Here is a 19,185-nt window from a genome sequence, read left to right as displayed (position 1 = left end):
AACTAACAGTAGATGGCATTACAGTAACAGCTTTACTTTCCATATGTCAGTTCTACCAGCAAAAATGAGACGTTATGATATCCACTGTAATTCATTGTCTTTTTCCTGAAAACTGCTACATATTTTGCTTCAGTGTCAAATGAGTTCCTTTTTTGTAATATACTTTCAGCATGTAAGTGAATAGACAAAAAAAAAATTATATCATGACCCTAAAATGACCAACAAAAATATCCAAAATACGGCATTTGGTCCCAAATGTGTAAAAATGAAATAAACAGAATGTGTAAAAAAACACAAAGATCACACTGTTTCAATTTCACCTTTTTCCAGGCATTACTTTTTTTCTCTCCCTTGCTTTTATCTCACTGTTTATCGGTTGTTCCATATATGTAGCCTTTCAGCTGAAGATGTTCCAGAAGTAGGAGTTTTACACTTTATTTAAGGTTTTGAATACATTAGGTTTTCATTTATGTCGTGCTCTGTGCAAGCATTTGAAAATGAGACAAGAAAGCTTGTGAGTGAATGAATGTTTGAGGAAATTAATATATATAAAAGTGAATGAGTGAGTGAGTGAGTATGTAAATGAGTGCTATTGGCATTTGTGAGTTAAAATGTATAGGGCAAGTGTGTATATAAAATGAGTGGGTGCAAATTTCCCAAAAAACTGGCAATGGGGGCATTTGAATACTTCTGGTGTCAACAAATACCGAAGCGTAGACAAAGAAGCAAAACAATGTTGAATTGAAAATGTTCTCTGTCATCTGTCCAACCCAGAACCATCTCTCTCTTTATAGTTCACACTTCTTAGTTTTAATAAGGAACAAATAAAACTTTTAAAAAAGAAGTGTTCACAGACACTTGTCTCTGATTTCACATGGGATTCACTAATCCGAGATTCTCCATAAAGGTGTCGTTTTCAGTTTCTGAGCTAATTTGTTAAAATTGCCACCTTCACATACTTAAGGATGGAATGTGAAGGGAGTTTTGCTCCCAGAGGGACACAGGGAGACTCTCAGTCCACAGAAACAAGATGAAACAGAGTGAGCAGGTTGTGTTCTGCTGTTTAAAAAGAAGAAAGTTGATGCACACTTTCTGGAAGATGTGTGTGCCCCCTTCAGGCTCTCTCTAGTACAGCACTGCTAGCAATGGAGGAGCATTATTCTACAGGAACTTCTGTGAAACAGGGCAAACCAGTGTGTATGTGTGTGTGTGTGTGTGTGTGTTGTCATGATTTGTGTATCTTACCCATCTCTTCCAGCTCTGCCGTCATGCTTTTGGAGCGCAGGGTGAGGCTGGTGCTGGGGTCTCTCTTGGGAGGAGGAGGAGCTAAATGTCATGGTAGATAAAGTGGTATCAGGTAGGCCACAGTTTACAAGAAAAATCTGGGATTTCCTAAATGCATGTGGTGAGCTTTTCTCGTGATTATTGATGCATACCCTTTTTACGGACAACATCTCCAGTGTCAGGTTTGCGTGTCACAGACACCACTTTCATAAGGAGACGACTCCCACCCTGTCGAATCAGAGAGACCACCTGCCTGTGTCCCACTTTTACCACGCTCACTCCATTCACCTACGGGAGTGATGTATACAGAGAGACAGGGAGCTTGTTATTTCATTTCATTCATTCATTTTTAATGATAACAAGATGTGAATACTCAGCATGGTATGGGGCAAGTGTTAGGCCTACAGTTTGTACTCACACACACACACTCAGAGTTTTATAGTCTATTTATAGTCTAACAATAAGTTACAGTGTGACTTCTCAAAACACACACACACACACACACACACACACACACACACAGAGAACACAGAGAGTTACAGTCTGACCTCTCAGAAACACTAATACACACACACACACACACACAGAACACAGAGAGTTACAGTCTGATCTCTCAGAAACACTAATACACACACACACACACACACAGAACACAGAGAGTTACAGTCTGATCTCTCAGAAACACTAATACACACACACACACACAGAACACAGTGAGTTACAGTCTGACCTCTCAGAAACACTAATACACACACACGCACGCACACACACACGCACACACACACACAAAGAGAACACAGTGGATAAGGACATGCTGAATGACTGATGTGAATAACCAGTGGAGAGTCCATAGGCATCTGCACATTAAATTAAAAAAAAACATTTTTTTTTTCAATTTAAAAATATGTGAGGCCATAATGCTCAGATTCACAGCAGAGGGCTCCACTGTTTGGTCTATTATTGGTTTTTGGTTTACTGAGCTGTTTATGTAGCAGATGAACCATGACCAGGGCACAATCACTAGCTCAAGCTTCTCGTTCAGATTTAGGGAGATGAGGAGTCTGAAACCTTGAGGAAGAGCCATCTGTGGAGGCCCAGACAAAACGAGCAGGCACCTGTTTATACGACATAAACAAACATCCCATGACAGATATTTCCACATATGCCTTAGTACCGGAGCCTATCACCTCTATGAGGAAATCCCCTGTTCGTAGTCCGGCCCTCCATGCCACCCCCTCCAGGTCCACAGATTCCAGGTACTGCAGCGCAGGGAAAGCAGGAGTCGGTGTGAACTCTTCAATGGGAGTTTCAGCTGATAACAGGAAATGTACACAGAGACTGTCAGCATGACATGCACGCGTGTTTGTGAGTCCATGCAGATGGGTGTATGAGTTGTAGGAGTAGCAGACCTTTAGCCCCTCGTAGAACAAAGCCAAATCCTTCACTGTCTCTCTTCTGCAGCGTAGCACTTTTCTCCTCAATGACGTAATCACTGGAGACAAGCACACAAAAGTAACAACACAGAAATTACACCTACATTCCTGATTAAATATCTCAAGCAATGGAAAAGACAAAGAGTGAGGTTAAAGGAGAGATGCCGTACCTGTAGGAGGTATAGTTATCATAGGAGCCAACAGTGTAATGCCTAAAAAGCCTCTTGGTGCGGTCCTCCCTTGTCTCTGCAAAAACAGATGAATTATGGGTCTAATAACTCTATACTAAACTGTAATAACCTAAACTGTACTAAGCTTCACTAATTAGACAAGGGCAAACTGATTTGGCACAGAGTGGATTAGTGAAAAATAAATAAATATGTTGTTGCAGGGGGTGATCTGATTTGATGGGATCCCATTGTGAGGAATTGGACAGGTCTTTATATTCCTGCTAGAAATTAGAAAATATGCTCTCGAATTTGCAGTAGGATCAGGCCCAAATGCAGTTTTAAGTTAAACTGAGATCAAAACTACATTGTGCATCTGAAAACAATGAAGTGTGTGTTCTTACCAAGGCGTGGGTCATACTGCCTCAGCTGGACCTCCTCTACGCAGTGAGCAGGAAACCAACCAGTTCGCCCTTTAACTGAGCCTTCCCAGAATCCTCCCTCACCTATGCTCAACACTGGGAGAGAAATGGAGTTAACAGACACAGTTTCTGAAATTAACAAATGCTCATCTCAAACCAACACATCTACAGTGTGGTGAAAAATTATTTGTCCCCTCCTGATTTCATTTTGGGTCGGCACAGTGGCGCAGCAGGTAGTGTCGCAGTCACACTCCTCCGGGTGCTCAGGTTTCCTCCCATAGTCCAAAAACACACGTTGGTAGGTGGATTGGCGACTCAAAAGTGTCCGTAGGTGTGTGTGTGAGTGAATGTATGTGTGTGTTGCCCTGTGAAGGACAAATTATCCACTATTTCTAATTGGTAAAAATAAAGAGGTGAACATTTTCAGACATGGCTTGTCTTCCAAAGGCTGACAGTTTCTCAGTAGCAAGATTACAAATCATGGATTGGTGTTCAAGAATAGAATGTTTTTGGAAATCACTTCACAATTCTTGAGGCTTCAGTAAATATTGGGACTTTTAGACTGTTCTTACTGCCAAGTCATAAAGCAATGTGCCCTCGTTATTCAGGGAAGATCAAGAACACCACCTATTTTCAAAATGATAACATTCCATTAAGTAAGATTTGAACCATGATAGGGCTGTCTCTGTGATTACAACCATATTTTCTAACCTTTCTAGGTGAATACTGAGGTCTAAAATATCAAAAGCTGCACTAAGGTCAAGAAGCACCAAAGTATACATTGTCAATGAATACAGAGGCAAGAAGGAGATCGTTTGTTATCTTGACTAGAGCTGTTTCAGTGCTATGATGTGGACTGATTCCAGATTGGAATTTTTCATATATATGATTCTTATGTAGATATGAACTAACTTGTTGGGCCACAGTTTTTTTAAGATCTTGATTAGAAATGGCAGATTAGAAACAGGCCTGTAATTAGACAGTGTACTAGCATCAAGATTTGGTTTCTTCATCATAGGTTTAATAACTGCTAGTTTAAAAGCTTTGGGTACATGGCCCAGGCTAAGGGATGAGTTTACTATAGTTAAAAGAGGATTGATAATAGTAATTTTGTGGGAATTGCATCAAGTGTGCAAGTTGTACAGTTTGCGAAGGTGATAATCTTATCTAGTTCTAACTGTGGGAGTGGGTAAAAGGTTTCAAGTCTTTCTTTTACAATTATGTTATGTTTTATATCAGTCACATCAGATGACAGTCAGGTCGGGTTTAATACTGTGGTGTGAGTTTGTTGTCTAATATTCTTTATTTTATTATTTTCACAGTCCATACAGACTTTACTCATGAGAGTTGCTGGAAATTTGTGGTTCAGTACCTGCCTGATATTTGTAGTTCTAGAAAGCACACTAAACAGTGGTCTAGGATTATTTTTTATTATTGGAGGTCAGCAAGGCCAGGCCTGAGTGAGCATTATTGAGGGCATTTCTATACTCTATAAGGCTGTCCTTCCAGGCAGAGTGGAAAACTTCCAGCTTAGTTGACCTAGTTTTTGTGCTGTTTGTTTTAAGGTACGGGTTTTATCATTGTACCATGGGGCGAGCTTTTTCGGTCTCATATTTTTTTTTAAGTGGCACTGCTTTTTCTAAAGTAGATCGACAGGCATTTTCTAAGTTGTCAGTTAGTACATCTAGCTCCAGTCATTGGGTCTGATGGAGTGGGAACTGGGGTAGATATTTCTGGGAGGTTTCCTATTAACTGTAGGTGTGGTAGATGGTTTATTGAAAGCTTTGTGGAATAGTGAGGGGACGAACATATATTATGGCTAAGACAAGCTCATATGAAATTAGGGAATGGTTGGAGATTGGTGAGGTTTGTGGTTTAATGTAAAGTTTGTCTATGTTCACACCTAGTGTCAAAACTAAATCTAAAGTGTGACTACAGTAGTGTGTAGGCCCCGTTATATTTTGAGTAATACCAATAGAGTCTAAGATTGAAGTAAATGCCTTTTTTAGTGGGTCATCTGCCTTCTCAAAATGGATATTGAAATTTCCTACAATTATCATTGCACACAGCTAGGTTTGCAGCGATATAATTAGGGCAAAGACACAGTCTCTATACAGTTGAATCTAGGTGACGCCTCAAGGTAGTTTGCTGATGGTCGGTTTAGCCTTTGTGTCTGTGGCCTCTCCAAACTCCTCAGATGATCTGGAGTTTGCTTCTGCAATTGCCACAGCTGCAGCCTTTTTCACCTGCTTGTACCCATCTGCGGAATTGGGAGTTCCATGAGCCAGCCAAGCTCAAAAAGTCTCCTTCTTCTGCTTGACAGCTTCCCTCACCCCTGGTGTTCATAAACGTGTTCTTGGGTTGCCACCATAACAGGCACTGACAAGCGTTGACCACAGCTATATGCACCTGCTTCCACAATGTAAATCCAGAATAAGGTCCATTCAAACTCCATTCCCCCTACTTCCTCCAGATCATGTGAGAAGTTCTTTCTGAGGTGAGAGTTGAAATCCATCCATACAGAGTCCTCTGCCAACTTTTCCCAGCACACCCTCACTATATGTTTGGGCCTACCAGGTCTGTCCGGCAGCTTTCCCCACCATTGGATCCAACTCACCACCAGATGGTAATCAGTGGAAAGCTCAGCCCCTCTTTTTACCTGTGTCCAAATCATGTGACCTCAGATCAGAAGACATGACCACAAGTTCTATTATTATGAGCCACCTTGTGTTTGAACATGGTGTCCGTTATGGACAAACCATGACTAGCACAGAAGTCCAATAACATCACACCACTCAGGTTTAGATCAGGAGACCTTTCCTCCCAATCACTCCTCTCCAGGTTTCCCAGTCATTGCCAACAAGAGCATTGAATTACCTAAACAATAGAGTCAGTGCATAGAATCCTCTCTAGAACTCCACTCCCTACCTCCAAGAAGGCAGAATACTCTGAGCTGCTGTTCGGTGCATACACACACACACAACAGTCAAAGTTTTACTCTCTGCAAGCCAGAGCCACATTGAGGCGACCCTCCTATTTACTGGGACAAACTCCAACTGTACAGCCAGCAGTCTGGGACTTGTGAGTATCCCCACACACCCCCGGCGCCTCTCCCCCTGTACAACTTCTGAGTAGGAGACAGACCAACCCCCTGCACAAACTCTGGCTCCTCACCCCCCAATGAGGCTCTGTTCCATGTGCCGAGAAGCAGTCTCTGCTGAGAAGTCAAGGGCACCTTCGTCCACGCTCTGGGCATTGAAACCCCCCAACCCCCTCTCTGGATCTTGCAGGTAGTGAGCCCACACAATCCTCGCACATGGCCTTTTCGGGACCCCGGCCAGGTCACGGTGATAGAGGAGTCCCTGCTTGTGCACATTCACACCACGCAGAGTGAAATAAATCTGAGCAGAATCAGAGCTCTCCGTGTATCTCGTTTCACTGTAGAAATGATGCACAAGGTTTTCTGTCCTGTTGGGGACGCCATTTGTTTCTGAATGAGAGCAAGAGCTAACCCAGAGCTGAATGTTGAGTGCTCAGAGCAGAATGATAAACACATTCCATATGTTCATTATATTCCTGTTCATGTGTTCTGCTGTCCACAATACCATAAACACTCACTGACAATATTCATATTCTCAATAATCCATAAACACACTGCTCTGACGATATTAATATTTTCTATAATCCATAAAAACTCACTGACAATATTTATATTCTCTATAATCCATGAAAACTCTGCTCTGACAATATTAATACTCTCTATAATCCATAAAAACTCACTGACAATATTCATATTCTCTATAATTTATAAACACTCTGACAATATTCATATTCTCTATAATCCATGAAAACTCTGCTCTGACAATATTAATACTCTCTATAATCCATAAAAACTCACTGACAATATTCATATTCTCTATAATCTATAAACACTCTGCTCTGACAATATTAATTTTCTCTATAATCCATAAAAACTCACTGACAATATTCATATTCTCTATAATTTATAAACACTCTGACAATATTCATATTCTCTATAATCCATGAAAACTCACTGACAATATTCATATTCTCTATAATTTATAAACACTCTGCTCTGACAATATTAATACTCTCTATAATCCATAAGCACTCACTGACAATATTCATATTCTCTATAATCCATAAACACTCTGACAATATTAATAGTCTCTATAATCTATAAACACTCTTCTCTGACAATATTCATATTCTCTATAATCCATAAACACTCACTGACAATATTCATATTCTCTATAATCCATAAACACTCTGATAATATTAATATTCTCTATAATCCATAAACACTCTGACAATATTAATATTCTCTATAATCTATAAACACTCTTCTTTGACAATATTCATATTCTCTATAATCCATAAACACTCACTGACAATGTTCATATTCTCTATAATCCGTAAACACTCTGACAATATTAATATTCTCTATAATTCATAAGCACTCACTGACAATATTCATAATCTCTATAATCCATAAACACTCACTGACAATATTAATATTCTCTACAATCCATAAACACTCTGACAATAATATTACTCTCTATAATCCATAAACACTCACTGACAATATTCATATTCTCTATGATCCATAAACACTCTGACAATATTAATATTCTCTATAATCCATAAACACTCACTGACAATATTCATAATCTCTATAATCCATAAACACTCACTGACAATATTAATATTCTCTACAATCCATAAACACTCTGACAATAATAATACTCTCTATAATCCATAAACACTCACTGACAATATTCATATTCTCTATAATCCATAAACACTCACTGACAATATTCATATTCTCTATAATCTATAAACACTCTTCTCTGACAATATTCATATTCTCTATAATCCATAAACACTCACTGACAATATTCATATTCTCTATGATCCATAAACACTCTGACAATATTAATATTCTCTATAATCCATAAACACTCACTGACAATATTCATATTCTCTATAATCCATAAACACTCACTGATAATATTCATATTCTCTATGATCCATAAACACTCTGACAATATTAATATTCTCTATAATCCAAAAACACTCACTGACAATATTAATATTCTCTATAATCCATAAACACTCACTGACACTATTCATATTCTCTATAATCCATAAACACTCACTGACAATATTAATATTCTCTACAATCCATAAACACTCTGACAATATTCATATTCTCTATAATTCATAAACACCCCTTCAATATTAATATTCTCTATAATCTATAAACACTCTTCTCTGACAATATTCATATTCTCTATAATCCATAAACAATCTGCTCTGACAATATTCATATTCTCTATAATCCATAAACACTGAACTACAGCCACCTCTCTACTCTATCTACCATGAAGCCTCCATTCCCTGCATCTGCTTCAATCCACACCTTCACCCCTCTCCTTCACTCCACACCTTCACCCCTCTCCTACACTCCTCTCCACTCCTCTCCTACACTCCTCTCCTTCACTCCTTTGCTTCACTCCACACATTCACCCCTCTTCTTCACTCAGCGGAGGCACCCGCTGCAGTCACGTCTGTTGCACACACCCAGCCCCTGTTTGGGTGAGTGGACAGACGGAATGTAATTTCGCTGCAAGTTGTACTTGTATGTGACAATAAATGCAATTCATTCATTCATTCATTCATTCATTCACTCCTCTCCTTCACTCCTCTGCTTCACCCCTCTCCTACAGTCCTCTCCTTCACTCCTCACCTTCACCCCTCTCCTACACTCCTCTCCTTCACTCTTCTCCTTCACTCCACATGTTCACCCCTCTCCTTCACTCCTCTCCTTCACCCCTCTCCTTCACTCCTCTGCTTAACTCCATACCTTCAGACCTCTCCTTCATTCCTCTCCTACACTCCTCTCCTTTACTCCTCTTCTACACTCCTCTACTTCACTCCTCTGCTTCACCCCTCTCCTACACTCCTTCACTCCTCTGCTTTACTCATCTGCTTCACCCCTCTCCTACACTCCTCTCCTTCACCCCTCTCCTTCACTCCTCTGCTTCGCTCCTCTGCTTCACCCCTCTCCTACACTCCTTCACTCTCTGCTTCACTCCTCTGCTTCACTCCTCTGCTTCACTCCTCTCCTACACTCCTCTCCTACACTCCTCTCCTTAACTCCACACCTTCACCCCATCTCCTACACTCCTCTCCTTCACCCTTCTCCTTCACTCCACACGTTCACCCCTCCCCTACACTCCTCTGCTTCACTCCTCTGCTTCACCCCTCTCTTACACTCCTCTCCTTCACCCCTCTCCTTCACTCCTCTCCTTCACCCCTCTCCTTCACTCCTCTGCTTAACTCCATACCTTCAGACCTCTCCTTCATTCCTCTCCTACACTCCTCTCCTTCACTCCTCTGCTTCACCCCTCTCCTTCACTCCTCTGCTTCACTCCACACCTTTAGACCTCTCCTTCACTCCTCTGCTTCACTCCTCTGCTTCACTCCTCTGCTTCACCCCTCTCCTACACTCCTCTCCTTCACCCCTCTCCTTCACTCCTCTGCTTCACCCCTCTGCTTCACCCCTCTCCTACACTCCTTCATTCCTCTGCTTCACTCCTCTGCTTCACCCCTCTCCAACACTCCTTCACTCTCTGCTTCACTCCTCTGCTTCACCCCTCTCCTACACTCCTCTCCTTCACTCCTCTCCTTCACTCCTCTGCTTCACTCCTCTGATTCACCCCTCTCCTACACTCCTCTCCTTCACCCCTCTCCTTCACTCCTCTCCTTCACCCCTCTCCTTCACCCCTCTCCTTCATTCCTCTCCTTCACCCCTCTCCTTCACTCCTCTGCTACACTCCACACCTTCAGACCTCTCCTTCACTCATCTCCTACACTCCTCTCCTTCACTCCTCTGCTTCACCCCTCTCCTATACTCATTCACTCCTCTCCTTCACTCCTCTGCTTCACTCCTCTCCTTCACTCCTCTCCTTCACTCCTCTGCTTCACTCCTCTCCTTCACTCATCTCCTTCACTCCTCTCCTTCACTCTATACGTTCACCCCTCTCCTGCACTCCTCTGCTTCACTCCATACCTTCAGACCTCTCCTTCATTCCTCTCCTACACTCCTCTGCTTCACTCCTCTGCTTCACCCCTCTGCTTCACCCCTCTCCTACACTCCTTCACTCTCTGCTTCACTCCTCTGCTTCACTCCTCTGATTCACTCCTCTGCTTCACTCCTCTCCTTAACTCCACACCTTCACCCTATCTCCTACATTCCTCTCCTTCACCCTTCTCCTTCACTCCACACGTTCACCCCTCCCCTACACTCCTCTGCTTCACTCCTCTGCTTCACCCCTCTCTTACACTCCTCTCCTTCACCCCTCTCCTTCACCCCTCTCCTTCACTCCTCTGCTTAACTCCATACCTTCAGACCTCTCCTTCATTCCTCTCCTACACTCCTCTCCTTCACTCCTCTGCTTCACTCCACACCTTCAGACCTCTCCTTCACTCATCTCCTACACTCCTCTCCTTCACTCCTCTGCTTCACCCCTCTCCTACACTCCTCTCCTTCACCCCTCTCCTTCACTCCTCTGCTTCACCCCTCTGCTTCACCCCTCTCCTACATTCCTTCACTCCTCTGCTTCACTCCTCTGCTTCACCCCTCTCCAACACTCCTTCACTCTCTGCTTCACTCCTCTGCTTCACCCCTCTCCTACACTCCTCTGCTACACTCCACACCTTCAGACCTCTCCTTCACTCATCTCCTACACTCCTCTCCTTCACTCCTCTGCTTCACCCCTCTCCTATACTCATTCACTCCTCTCCTTCACTCCTCTGCTTCACTCCTCTCCTTCACTCCTCTCCTTCACTCATATCCTTCACTCCTCTCCTTCACTCCTCTCCTTCACTCTATAAGTTCACCCCTCTCCTACACTCCTCTGCTTCACTCCATACCTTCAGACCTCTCCTTCATTCCTCTCCTACACTCCTCTGCTTCACTCCTCTGCTTCACCCTTCTCCTACACTCCTCTCCTTCACCCCTCTCCTTCACCCCTCCCCTTCACCCCTCTCCTTCACCCCTCTCCTTCACTCCTCTGCTTAACTCCATACCTTCAGACCTCTCCTTCATTCCTCTCCTACACTCCTCTCCTTCACTCCTCTGCTTCACTCCTCTGCTTCACTCCACACCTTCAGACCTCTCCTTCACTCATCTCCTACACTCCTCTCCTTCACTCCTCTGCTTCACCCCTCTCCTACACTCCTTCACTCCTCTGCTTCACTCCTCTCCTACACTCCTCTGCTTCACCCCTCTCCTACACTCCTTCACTCCTCTGCTTCACTCCTCTGCTTCACCCCTCTCCTACACTCCTCTCCTTCACCCCTCTCCTTTACCCCTCTCCTTCACTCCTCTCTTTCACCCCTCTCCTTCACTCCTCTCCTTCACCCCTCTCCTTCACTTCTCTGCTTAACTCCACACCTTCAGACCTCTCCTTCACTCATCTCCTACACTCCTCTCCTTCACTCCTCTGCTTCACCCCTCTCCTACACTCCTTCACTCCTCTGCTTCACTCCTCTCCTACACTCCTCTGCTTCACCCCTCTCCTACACTCCTTCACTCCTCTGCTTCACTCCTCTCCTTTACCCCTCTCCTTTACCCCTCTCCTTCACTCCTCTCTTTCACCCCTCTCCTTCACTCCTCTCCTTCACCCCTCTCCTTCACTTCTCTGCTTAACTCCACACCTTCAGACCTCTCCTTCACTTATCTCCTACACTCCTCTCCTTCACTCCTCTGCTTCAGACCTCTCCTTTACTCATCTCCTTCACTCCTCTGCTTCACTCCTCTGCTTCACCCCTCTCCTACACTCCTCTTCACCCCTCTCCTTCACTCCTCTCCTTCACCCCTCTCCTTCACTCCTCTGCTTAACTCCACACCTTCAGACCTCTCCTTCACTCATCTCCTACACTCCTCTCCTTCAGTCCTCTGCTTCAGTCCTCTGCTTCACCCCTCTCCTACACTCCTTCACTCCTCTGCTTCACTCCTCTGCTTCACTCCTCTCCTTCACTCCTCTCCTTCACTCCTCTCCTACACTCCTCTCCTTCACTCCTCTCCTTCACTCAACTCCTTCACCTGTCTGCTTCACGCCACACCTTCACCCCTAAAGGCATGGACCTTTACTAAAGACCTTCGTGACCCACACAGACCCCACCACTGCTCCTCCCTGCTGTTTTCAATTAAAATTCTATTATTTATCATGTGTTTGATCAGAGGAGAATGATCCACTGCAAGTCTTGGTTCCTCCAAATTTCTTCCTTCAGCTTTTAGGGAGTTTTTCTTGCCATAGTCTCCTTCTACTGCTCACCTGGGGTTATTAATTATTCATTATTAAAGGTTAATAATTATTTTCGCAGAGTTGGTGTATGTGTTGTACACATGTTCCTAATACTCTGATTGTCTTATATACCTTTTACAACAAGGATCTGAAATGTGTGTGAGATGTTAGAAAAAATGAAAGCAGGAGGGTTACACACAGTTTTTTTACTGCTCTGTAGCTTTTCACATCAAGGCACATGCTGGACTTGCAGGGGTCACATGTCAGTGACATGAATCATGACGGTGCATGAGATAATTAACTGAATGGAAGGATATATTCAATATACACTGATCAGCCCTAACATTTATAATGACATCCCTGTTTCTTCTCTCACTGTCTGGCTCCTCTGACAACTCTGGTCACTCCAGCATACTTTGTTACCCCTCTTTCCCCTTTTTCCTCAATGGTCAGGACTCCCACAGAGAAGGGATGATTTGCATGGTGAGGTGAGCTGAGAGAATCAACAGTAAGTGTAGAAACAAGGAGGGTTTTTTATTTATTTGTTTTATTGCTGACCGCTGTATATTATGTACTAACCCTGTTTTTATTTTCTTCACACATTTGAATAATGAGGTCAATAAAGCTAACCCTAAGCATTCACTTTGTTCAAGTGTACTTTATTTATAAGGCTGATAATAACTGAGTAAATATTATGAAGTTGATTGAGTGGTAAACTCTTAAGAAACAGGACGGTAAGGAATACTGACCTTTAACCCTCTCCCCACGGTTGAGTGTGATCTCACCATCACCCTGCGGAGTGTGTGAGCTGACAGCGATGAAGGTGCGTCCTGGCACAGCACTGTACAGTCTCCGTTTTGACCCTCGCGATACAGCGGGGGGACTGGGCTCCCTCTGCACAGGGCTCCCAGGGCTGAAACACACACACACCACACACACACACACCAGGGTTACATCCTTACCACTGGGGTCTTGACTAACATCTGTATGTCAGTGTGTATAAGAATCTCAGAATCATTCTTTCATTCTTCTTTCATTCTGGAAGATTTCAGCTAGGATTCTCTGAAAATCTGAGACCTCAGTGGACAGTGTGAACACAGCTGAAAGATTGGGATCAGATCCTGAAAGCCTTTATTTTTGTGTATCTAACTTTTCTACCTACTGCAGCACTGAGAATGATCCACCACCACATCACACCTTCTCTGTGGAGGTCCTGAGCGCTGAAGAACAGTGTGAAAGGGTAATAAAGTATGCAAGTGTAGAACCGAAGTGGACAATGGAGCTGTGAAAATAAACACTCAGCATATAAATAAGAAGGTGGCTTTAATGTTATGGCTGATCCATGAATATCAGACTATTTTCCAGGAGATAAAAACAGCTTGGAAAGTGATCAGGGACATGGTCAGCATCCTCCAAATCAGCCAGGCCCACCTGAGGTGTCCACGAGTCTGTCTCCTGAGGCTGCGTGTGTGCGTGTGTGCCCCCTGTGGGCTGCGCTGGGCAGGCGAGGTGTCTTCAGGTTCCAGTGGGGGCAGGCTGTGCAGGGATGGGGCAGGCGAGGGCGCAGGCAGACTCTCGTCCAGAGCATTGTCGCTGGCCGAACGCATCAGGGAGCGGCGCGGTGACACGCAAACCCCACGGCGCCGTGATGAGTAAGAGGGACTCTCCCTGAAAGGCACTGCGACAGAGAGACAGTCTCACACACATACACACCATCGACCCAGGGTCACTTACACATACACAGAGTCAAGGGTCTGTGTATTCTCTGAAATCCCAGTACATGGTACCGGGCATTTGTTGCAGGTGGTAAACATGCAGGTAACAAAGACTTTACTCCACACACACTTCAATTGCACTCTCACAAACACACGTACACAGATGTGAAATACACGGGCATCGTTCTACACCACCTTAAGAGCTATGTGAAGCAAATTTAGAAATGGTTAGTTCAGAATAAGTCTTAAACTATGATTATGTTTTAAGAAAAATAGGATGATCCCCACTGAGAGGTTCAGAGATCACAGAATAGGAAAAGGAAAAGTAGGAAAGAGATTGAAAGGGTGTATGGAATAGATTCATGGACAACCCAGAGACTATGACTCTACCCAGAGCAGAAAGACTATGAACAGAATAAACAAAAATAAATATATATTATATTAAGTGTGTCTCACACACACACACACACAGACCATATAGAGATTACAAAAAGATGATTCAGAGATTACATCAAGATCACACAGAGGAGCAATGAAACTTACACGCAGGGCACACGCAGGTTATAATGATGTCACATTAAATCTTTCCTGTAGCTTTCGTTATTTCAGCCAAAACACACTTAAGGTTCATTTCTGCTGCCTTTGTGTGAAAATGAATGCTCAAAGAGATACACAATGCCGTTTCTGCAGTGCTGAGCTCAGAATAGCAATGACAGAGTCTATGTTTCCATATTTACAGCTCAGTGCAGCACCACAATGATTTTGAAAATATTACTTAGTGTTGCTTTAAAACATCACAATGTGGACAGAGATGTCTTTTCTCTAATAAAAGGAATTGAAGACAAAAGTCATGCTCAACTCGCTGCTTCACTGGGCGCCTCGCTGCTTCACTGGGCGCCTCCCACCCACCCACACCCCTCAACACATCGACCATGAGCCCTGACTGGAGTTTTGGGCTACACTGCTCTCTGCAGGTTTCCAGTGGTGCTGCTCCATTTCACCACATTCACAACCTTCTGGGAAATGTGTAAAACCAAAAGCATTTAAAATGACACAGGGCACAGACAGAAGGCATTTTAATGCTGAGCACAAATGAACCCTTAGGAATTTAAGTACGAATGATAATGTACCAAAGTTATCTCAACCCGATATCATCAAACACACCTCCTTCAGTCTGGGGCTGGTGCAATATTTACACCTTTGAAACCCACACTGATCGGATCAGAACTTTCTTGGAAACTTTATAGTCACTTCATGATAATCGAGATGGCACAGACTCTGTAACAGCCACTGGCTTCAAAAACGACAAATGACTCTGTTAGTCCAGCTCTCCCTGATCCACGGGCTAATGCAGCAGCCGGATCAGTCAATTGCACATTGGAGTGTGTTTTATGTGCTCATCGATTCCATTATTGTTAAAGGGCTCCCCATTCTACTCCAATTAATGGAACAAACTGATTATTGAAGCGCAGCCTAAAGGCGGAATGTTGATGGCTTTTTCCTGCATGTGAGTCCTATTTGCTGAAGATGCAAGCCACTTCCATGAAAGAGAGAGAGAGAGAGAGAGAGAGAGAGAGAGAGAAGCATGAAGAAGAGAGAGGGGTGCTGGTGGGAGTTAGTGGGAGTTTGCTGGTAGCAAAGTCTATCTGACCTTGGCCAGATAGCCTTGGAAAAAGACAAGAAGGCAAAGTAAGTCTTACTTACCTACATCTGAGGTTTTATGAATCTTTATGATCTCTGCCAGGTCAAAATTCCCTGCAATAATGGCCACCTAGGGGTTCAAGTTGAATCAGCTTGTTAATCTCATGCATGACCCTGGTGTTTGATGACTGTAAACAGGCTGTTGTGTTTAAATAAAATTACAAACAACAGAAAAAGCTACATGAACTGCAGTGTGTTCAAGAGAGCATCCCGCATGGTCCCATTTTACCTCATCCTCAGCAGAGCACACTCATCCTCACCTGCTCAGGTCTCAGGGTAATTTACGTTAGCTGCTAACCTTCTGAGCTTTTTCACTCCATGGAAGTGTGGAAGTATAAATGGAAGTATAATTCCCAGAAGGCTACCTGGAACGCTGTCTGGCTGTTGTAGTTCTTGATTTCTTTATTTGCTCCTCGAAACAGCAGCACTCTTGCACAGCTGTCCTGCAGGGAGGGGTGGGGTTTAGGGAGGAAGAGGAGGTGAAGGTGGAGGTGAGAGGAGGGGAGAGGAGAAGGGGAGCAAGGCCGGGAGAGAGGAGAGGGTACACTGGTGTAGGGTTGAGGACACGTATATTCACCGCATTAAACATGGTACATGTAAGAAGTAGAAGAAGTAGTTTGCATTTAGGCACAGACTTACACCATCAGCCAACACATTAAAATGACCTTGTTTCTACACTCACTGTCCATTCCCTCAGCTCCACAGTCCACTCCGGTCACTCTGTAGTTCTACATTCTGTAGTCCATCTGTTTGTACCCCTCTCTCCCCCTGTTCCTCAGCGCTCAGGACCCCCACAGAGCAGGTGTTATGTGGTGGTGGATCATTCTCAGCGCTGTAGTGACACTGATGTGATGGTGGTGTGTGTGTGTGTGTGTGTGTGTGTGTGTGTTGTGCTGGTGCGAGTGGACCAGACACAGCAGTTACAGCAACAGACGAGCTACTGTCTCTGACTTCACATCAACACAATGGGTAGCACTCCAGCAGCACTGCTGTGTCTGATCCACTCGCACCAGCACAACACACACTAACACACCACCACCACGTCAGTGTCACTGCATCGCTGAGAATGATCCACCACCACATCACACCTGCTCTGTGGGGGTCCTGAGCGCTGAGGAACAGGGGGAAAGGAGAAAATGAATGGACTACACTCTTTATTTTTTGAACAATGAAAGGCCTTCGTACACTCAGTAGAGCTCAGGAAATGGAAAAATGTTTGTGGAAACCCGCTCATCTAGCATTTCATCTGAGACTTGGGGAGGTACACTTCCCCCATTTCAGCAGTAACATATTTTTAGTGTTTGAAAATGTCTATGAGGATTTGAAAGTACTCAGCCATGAGAGAAATAGTGAGGTCAAGTACGAATCAGTCAACATTAGAATAGTTGAGACACACAAGCATCTTGTGTGTGTGTGTGTGTGTGTGTGTGTGTGTGTGTCATAAATCTCGATCCAAAACCATGAAAAACATTCCTTTATGGGCCTTGTTGTGTGTTCGTGAAGCCAGATGCTGAAACTGGACAAATCTACTCTCACAACTCTTCACAAGCTCCTTGAATGTGTTCCATTAACATTCTCCACACAAACATCTGGCCCATTCTTCCCACACTACCAAACTTTACAGTTGTCACCGTGCCTTCGGGCCGGTTGCATTCTCATGGCGTCCAACAAACCTGTCAAATTTGTCCACCAGACTGCCAGATGGTGATTAATCTGTCACTTCTCCAGAGTCCAGCCACAGTGTCCCTGGCAGTGTGTGTTTATCATGATGACCCCCTTTGTGTGTGGCCAACCACCTCACAGCTGAGCTGTTGTGCTCTTGAATGTTTCTAGTTTCCTGCACTTACAGCTGACCAAGACTCTCCAGTTCAATGACTCCATGCTGGTCATATTAGCAAAGGATGCAGCTGTGGCCTGACTATGTGAAACCACAGACTGCACGGGCTGTCTACACACTTTTGGCCATGTCTGTGTGTTTGTGTGTGTTTACCTGGTTGTAGAGAGCACACAGGTGCAGCGCTGTGTTTCCTGAGGCATTCTGTGCACTCATCTCTGCGCCATAGAACAACAGGTGCTCAAGGTGTTGCACGTTCCCATGGCGACAAGCCTGTGGGGCAAAACCCAGATAGCGCCCCCTATCTGTTAACCCTCTGCTGCGGGTAGGAAAAAGGACCACTTTTAAGCTTTGATGTGTGGGCTACCTGGTGGATCTCCTGCCAGCCGTTCTCATCACTGTAGCCAAGCTGAGCGTGGTCATACAGCAGCAGCTCACAGCAGTACGGATCACCCCCCACCATGGCACTGTGGTACAGAGGAGTGAGCCCACGACTGTCCTTGTAGTCTGGGGACGCACCAAGATCCAGCAGTGTCTGCAGAACAAGGAAAGAAGGAATAAATGTTGAGGAAATTAAACAAGTAGAGTGAGAAATAACTGGATTTAGTTTGTGAGTTTGACCTGGAAGAGGTTTTGACCACCTGAGCTGTTGTAGTTCACAGAGTGGGCAGAGGGTTTTTTAACTGTGGTAGTTCACAGAGTGGGCACAGTGTGTTTTATTTGCCCTTTGGTAGTTCACAGAGTGGGCAAAGCATGTTTTTTTGCCCTGTGGTCATTCACAGAGTGGGCACACTGTAATTTATTTGCCCTGTGGTCATTCACAGAGTGGGCACAGTGTGTTTTATTTGCCCTGTGGTAGTTCACAGAGTGGGAACAGTGTGTTTTATTTGCCCTTTGGTAGTTCACAGAGTGGGCAGTGTGTTTTATTTGCCCTTTGGTAGTTCACAGAGTGGGCACACTGTGTTTTATTTGCCCTTTGGTAGTTCACAGAGTGGGCACAGTGTGTTTTATTTGCCCTTTGGTAGTTCACAGAGTGGGCAGTGTGTTTTATTTGCCCTGTGGTTGTTCACAGAGTGGGCACACTGTGTTTTATTTGCCCTTTGGTAGTTCACAGAGTGGGCACACTGTGTTTTATTTGCCCTTTGGTAGTTCACAGAGTGGGCACAGTGTGTTTTATTTGCCCTTTGGTAGTTCACAGAGTGGGCAGTGTGTTTTATTTGCCCTTTGGTAGTTCACAGAGTGGGCAGTGTGTTTTATTTGCCCTGTGGTAGTTCACAGAGTGGGCACACTGTGT

General features: G+C 44.1%; 1 protein-coding gene across 4 annotated transcripts in view; it reads right to left on the bottom strand.

Moving 5' to 3' along the window:
* Positions 1–19,185, bottom strand: part of shank3b (SH3 and multiple ankyrin repeat domains 3b) — a 50,562-nt gene that overhangs the window by 13,613 nt on the left and 17,764 nt on the right. For 3 of the 4 annotated variants that reach the window (XM_066667061.1, XM_066667062.1, XM_066667064.1), the window contains exons 7-18: positions 18,259–18,426; positions 18,048–18,164; positions 16,423–16,500; positions 16,061–16,127; positions 14,073–14,337; positions 13,391–13,554; positions 3,289–3,402; positions 2,888–2,963; positions 2,694–2,776; positions 2,472–2,596; positions 1,437–1,572; positions 1,246–1,326 (exon numbers count right to left, since the gene is read on the bottom strand). In XM_066667061.1, the coding sequence (XP_066523158.1) occupies positions 1,246–1,326; positions 1,437–1,572; positions 2,472–2,596; positions 2,694–2,776; positions 2,888–2,963; positions 3,289–3,402; positions 13,391–13,554; positions 14,073–14,337; positions 16,061–16,127; positions 16,423–16,500; positions 18,048–18,164; positions 18,259–18,426 (1,474 nt within the window). The remainder of the gene's footprint in view (positions 1–1,245; positions 1,327–1,436; positions 1,573–2,471; positions 2,597–2,693; positions 2,777–2,887; positions 2,964–3,288; positions 3,403–13,390; positions 13,555–14,072; positions 14,338–16,060; positions 16,128–16,422; positions 16,501–18,047; positions 18,165–18,258; positions 18,427–19,185) is intronic. The other variant, XM_066667063.1, reaches the window with a different exon arrangement.

This window comes from Hoplias malabaricus, chromosome 4, assembly GCF_029633855.1.
Source record: "Hoplias malabaricus isolate fHopMal1 chromosome 4, fHopMal1.hap1, whole genome shotgun sequence".
Taxonomy (NCBI): Eukaryota; Metazoa; Chordata; class Actinopteri; order Characiformes; family Erythrinidae; genus Hoplias; species Hoplias malabaricus.
The sequence above is the reverse complement of the archived record's forward strand: the minus strand, read 5'-3'. Positions and strand labels throughout refer to the sequence as shown.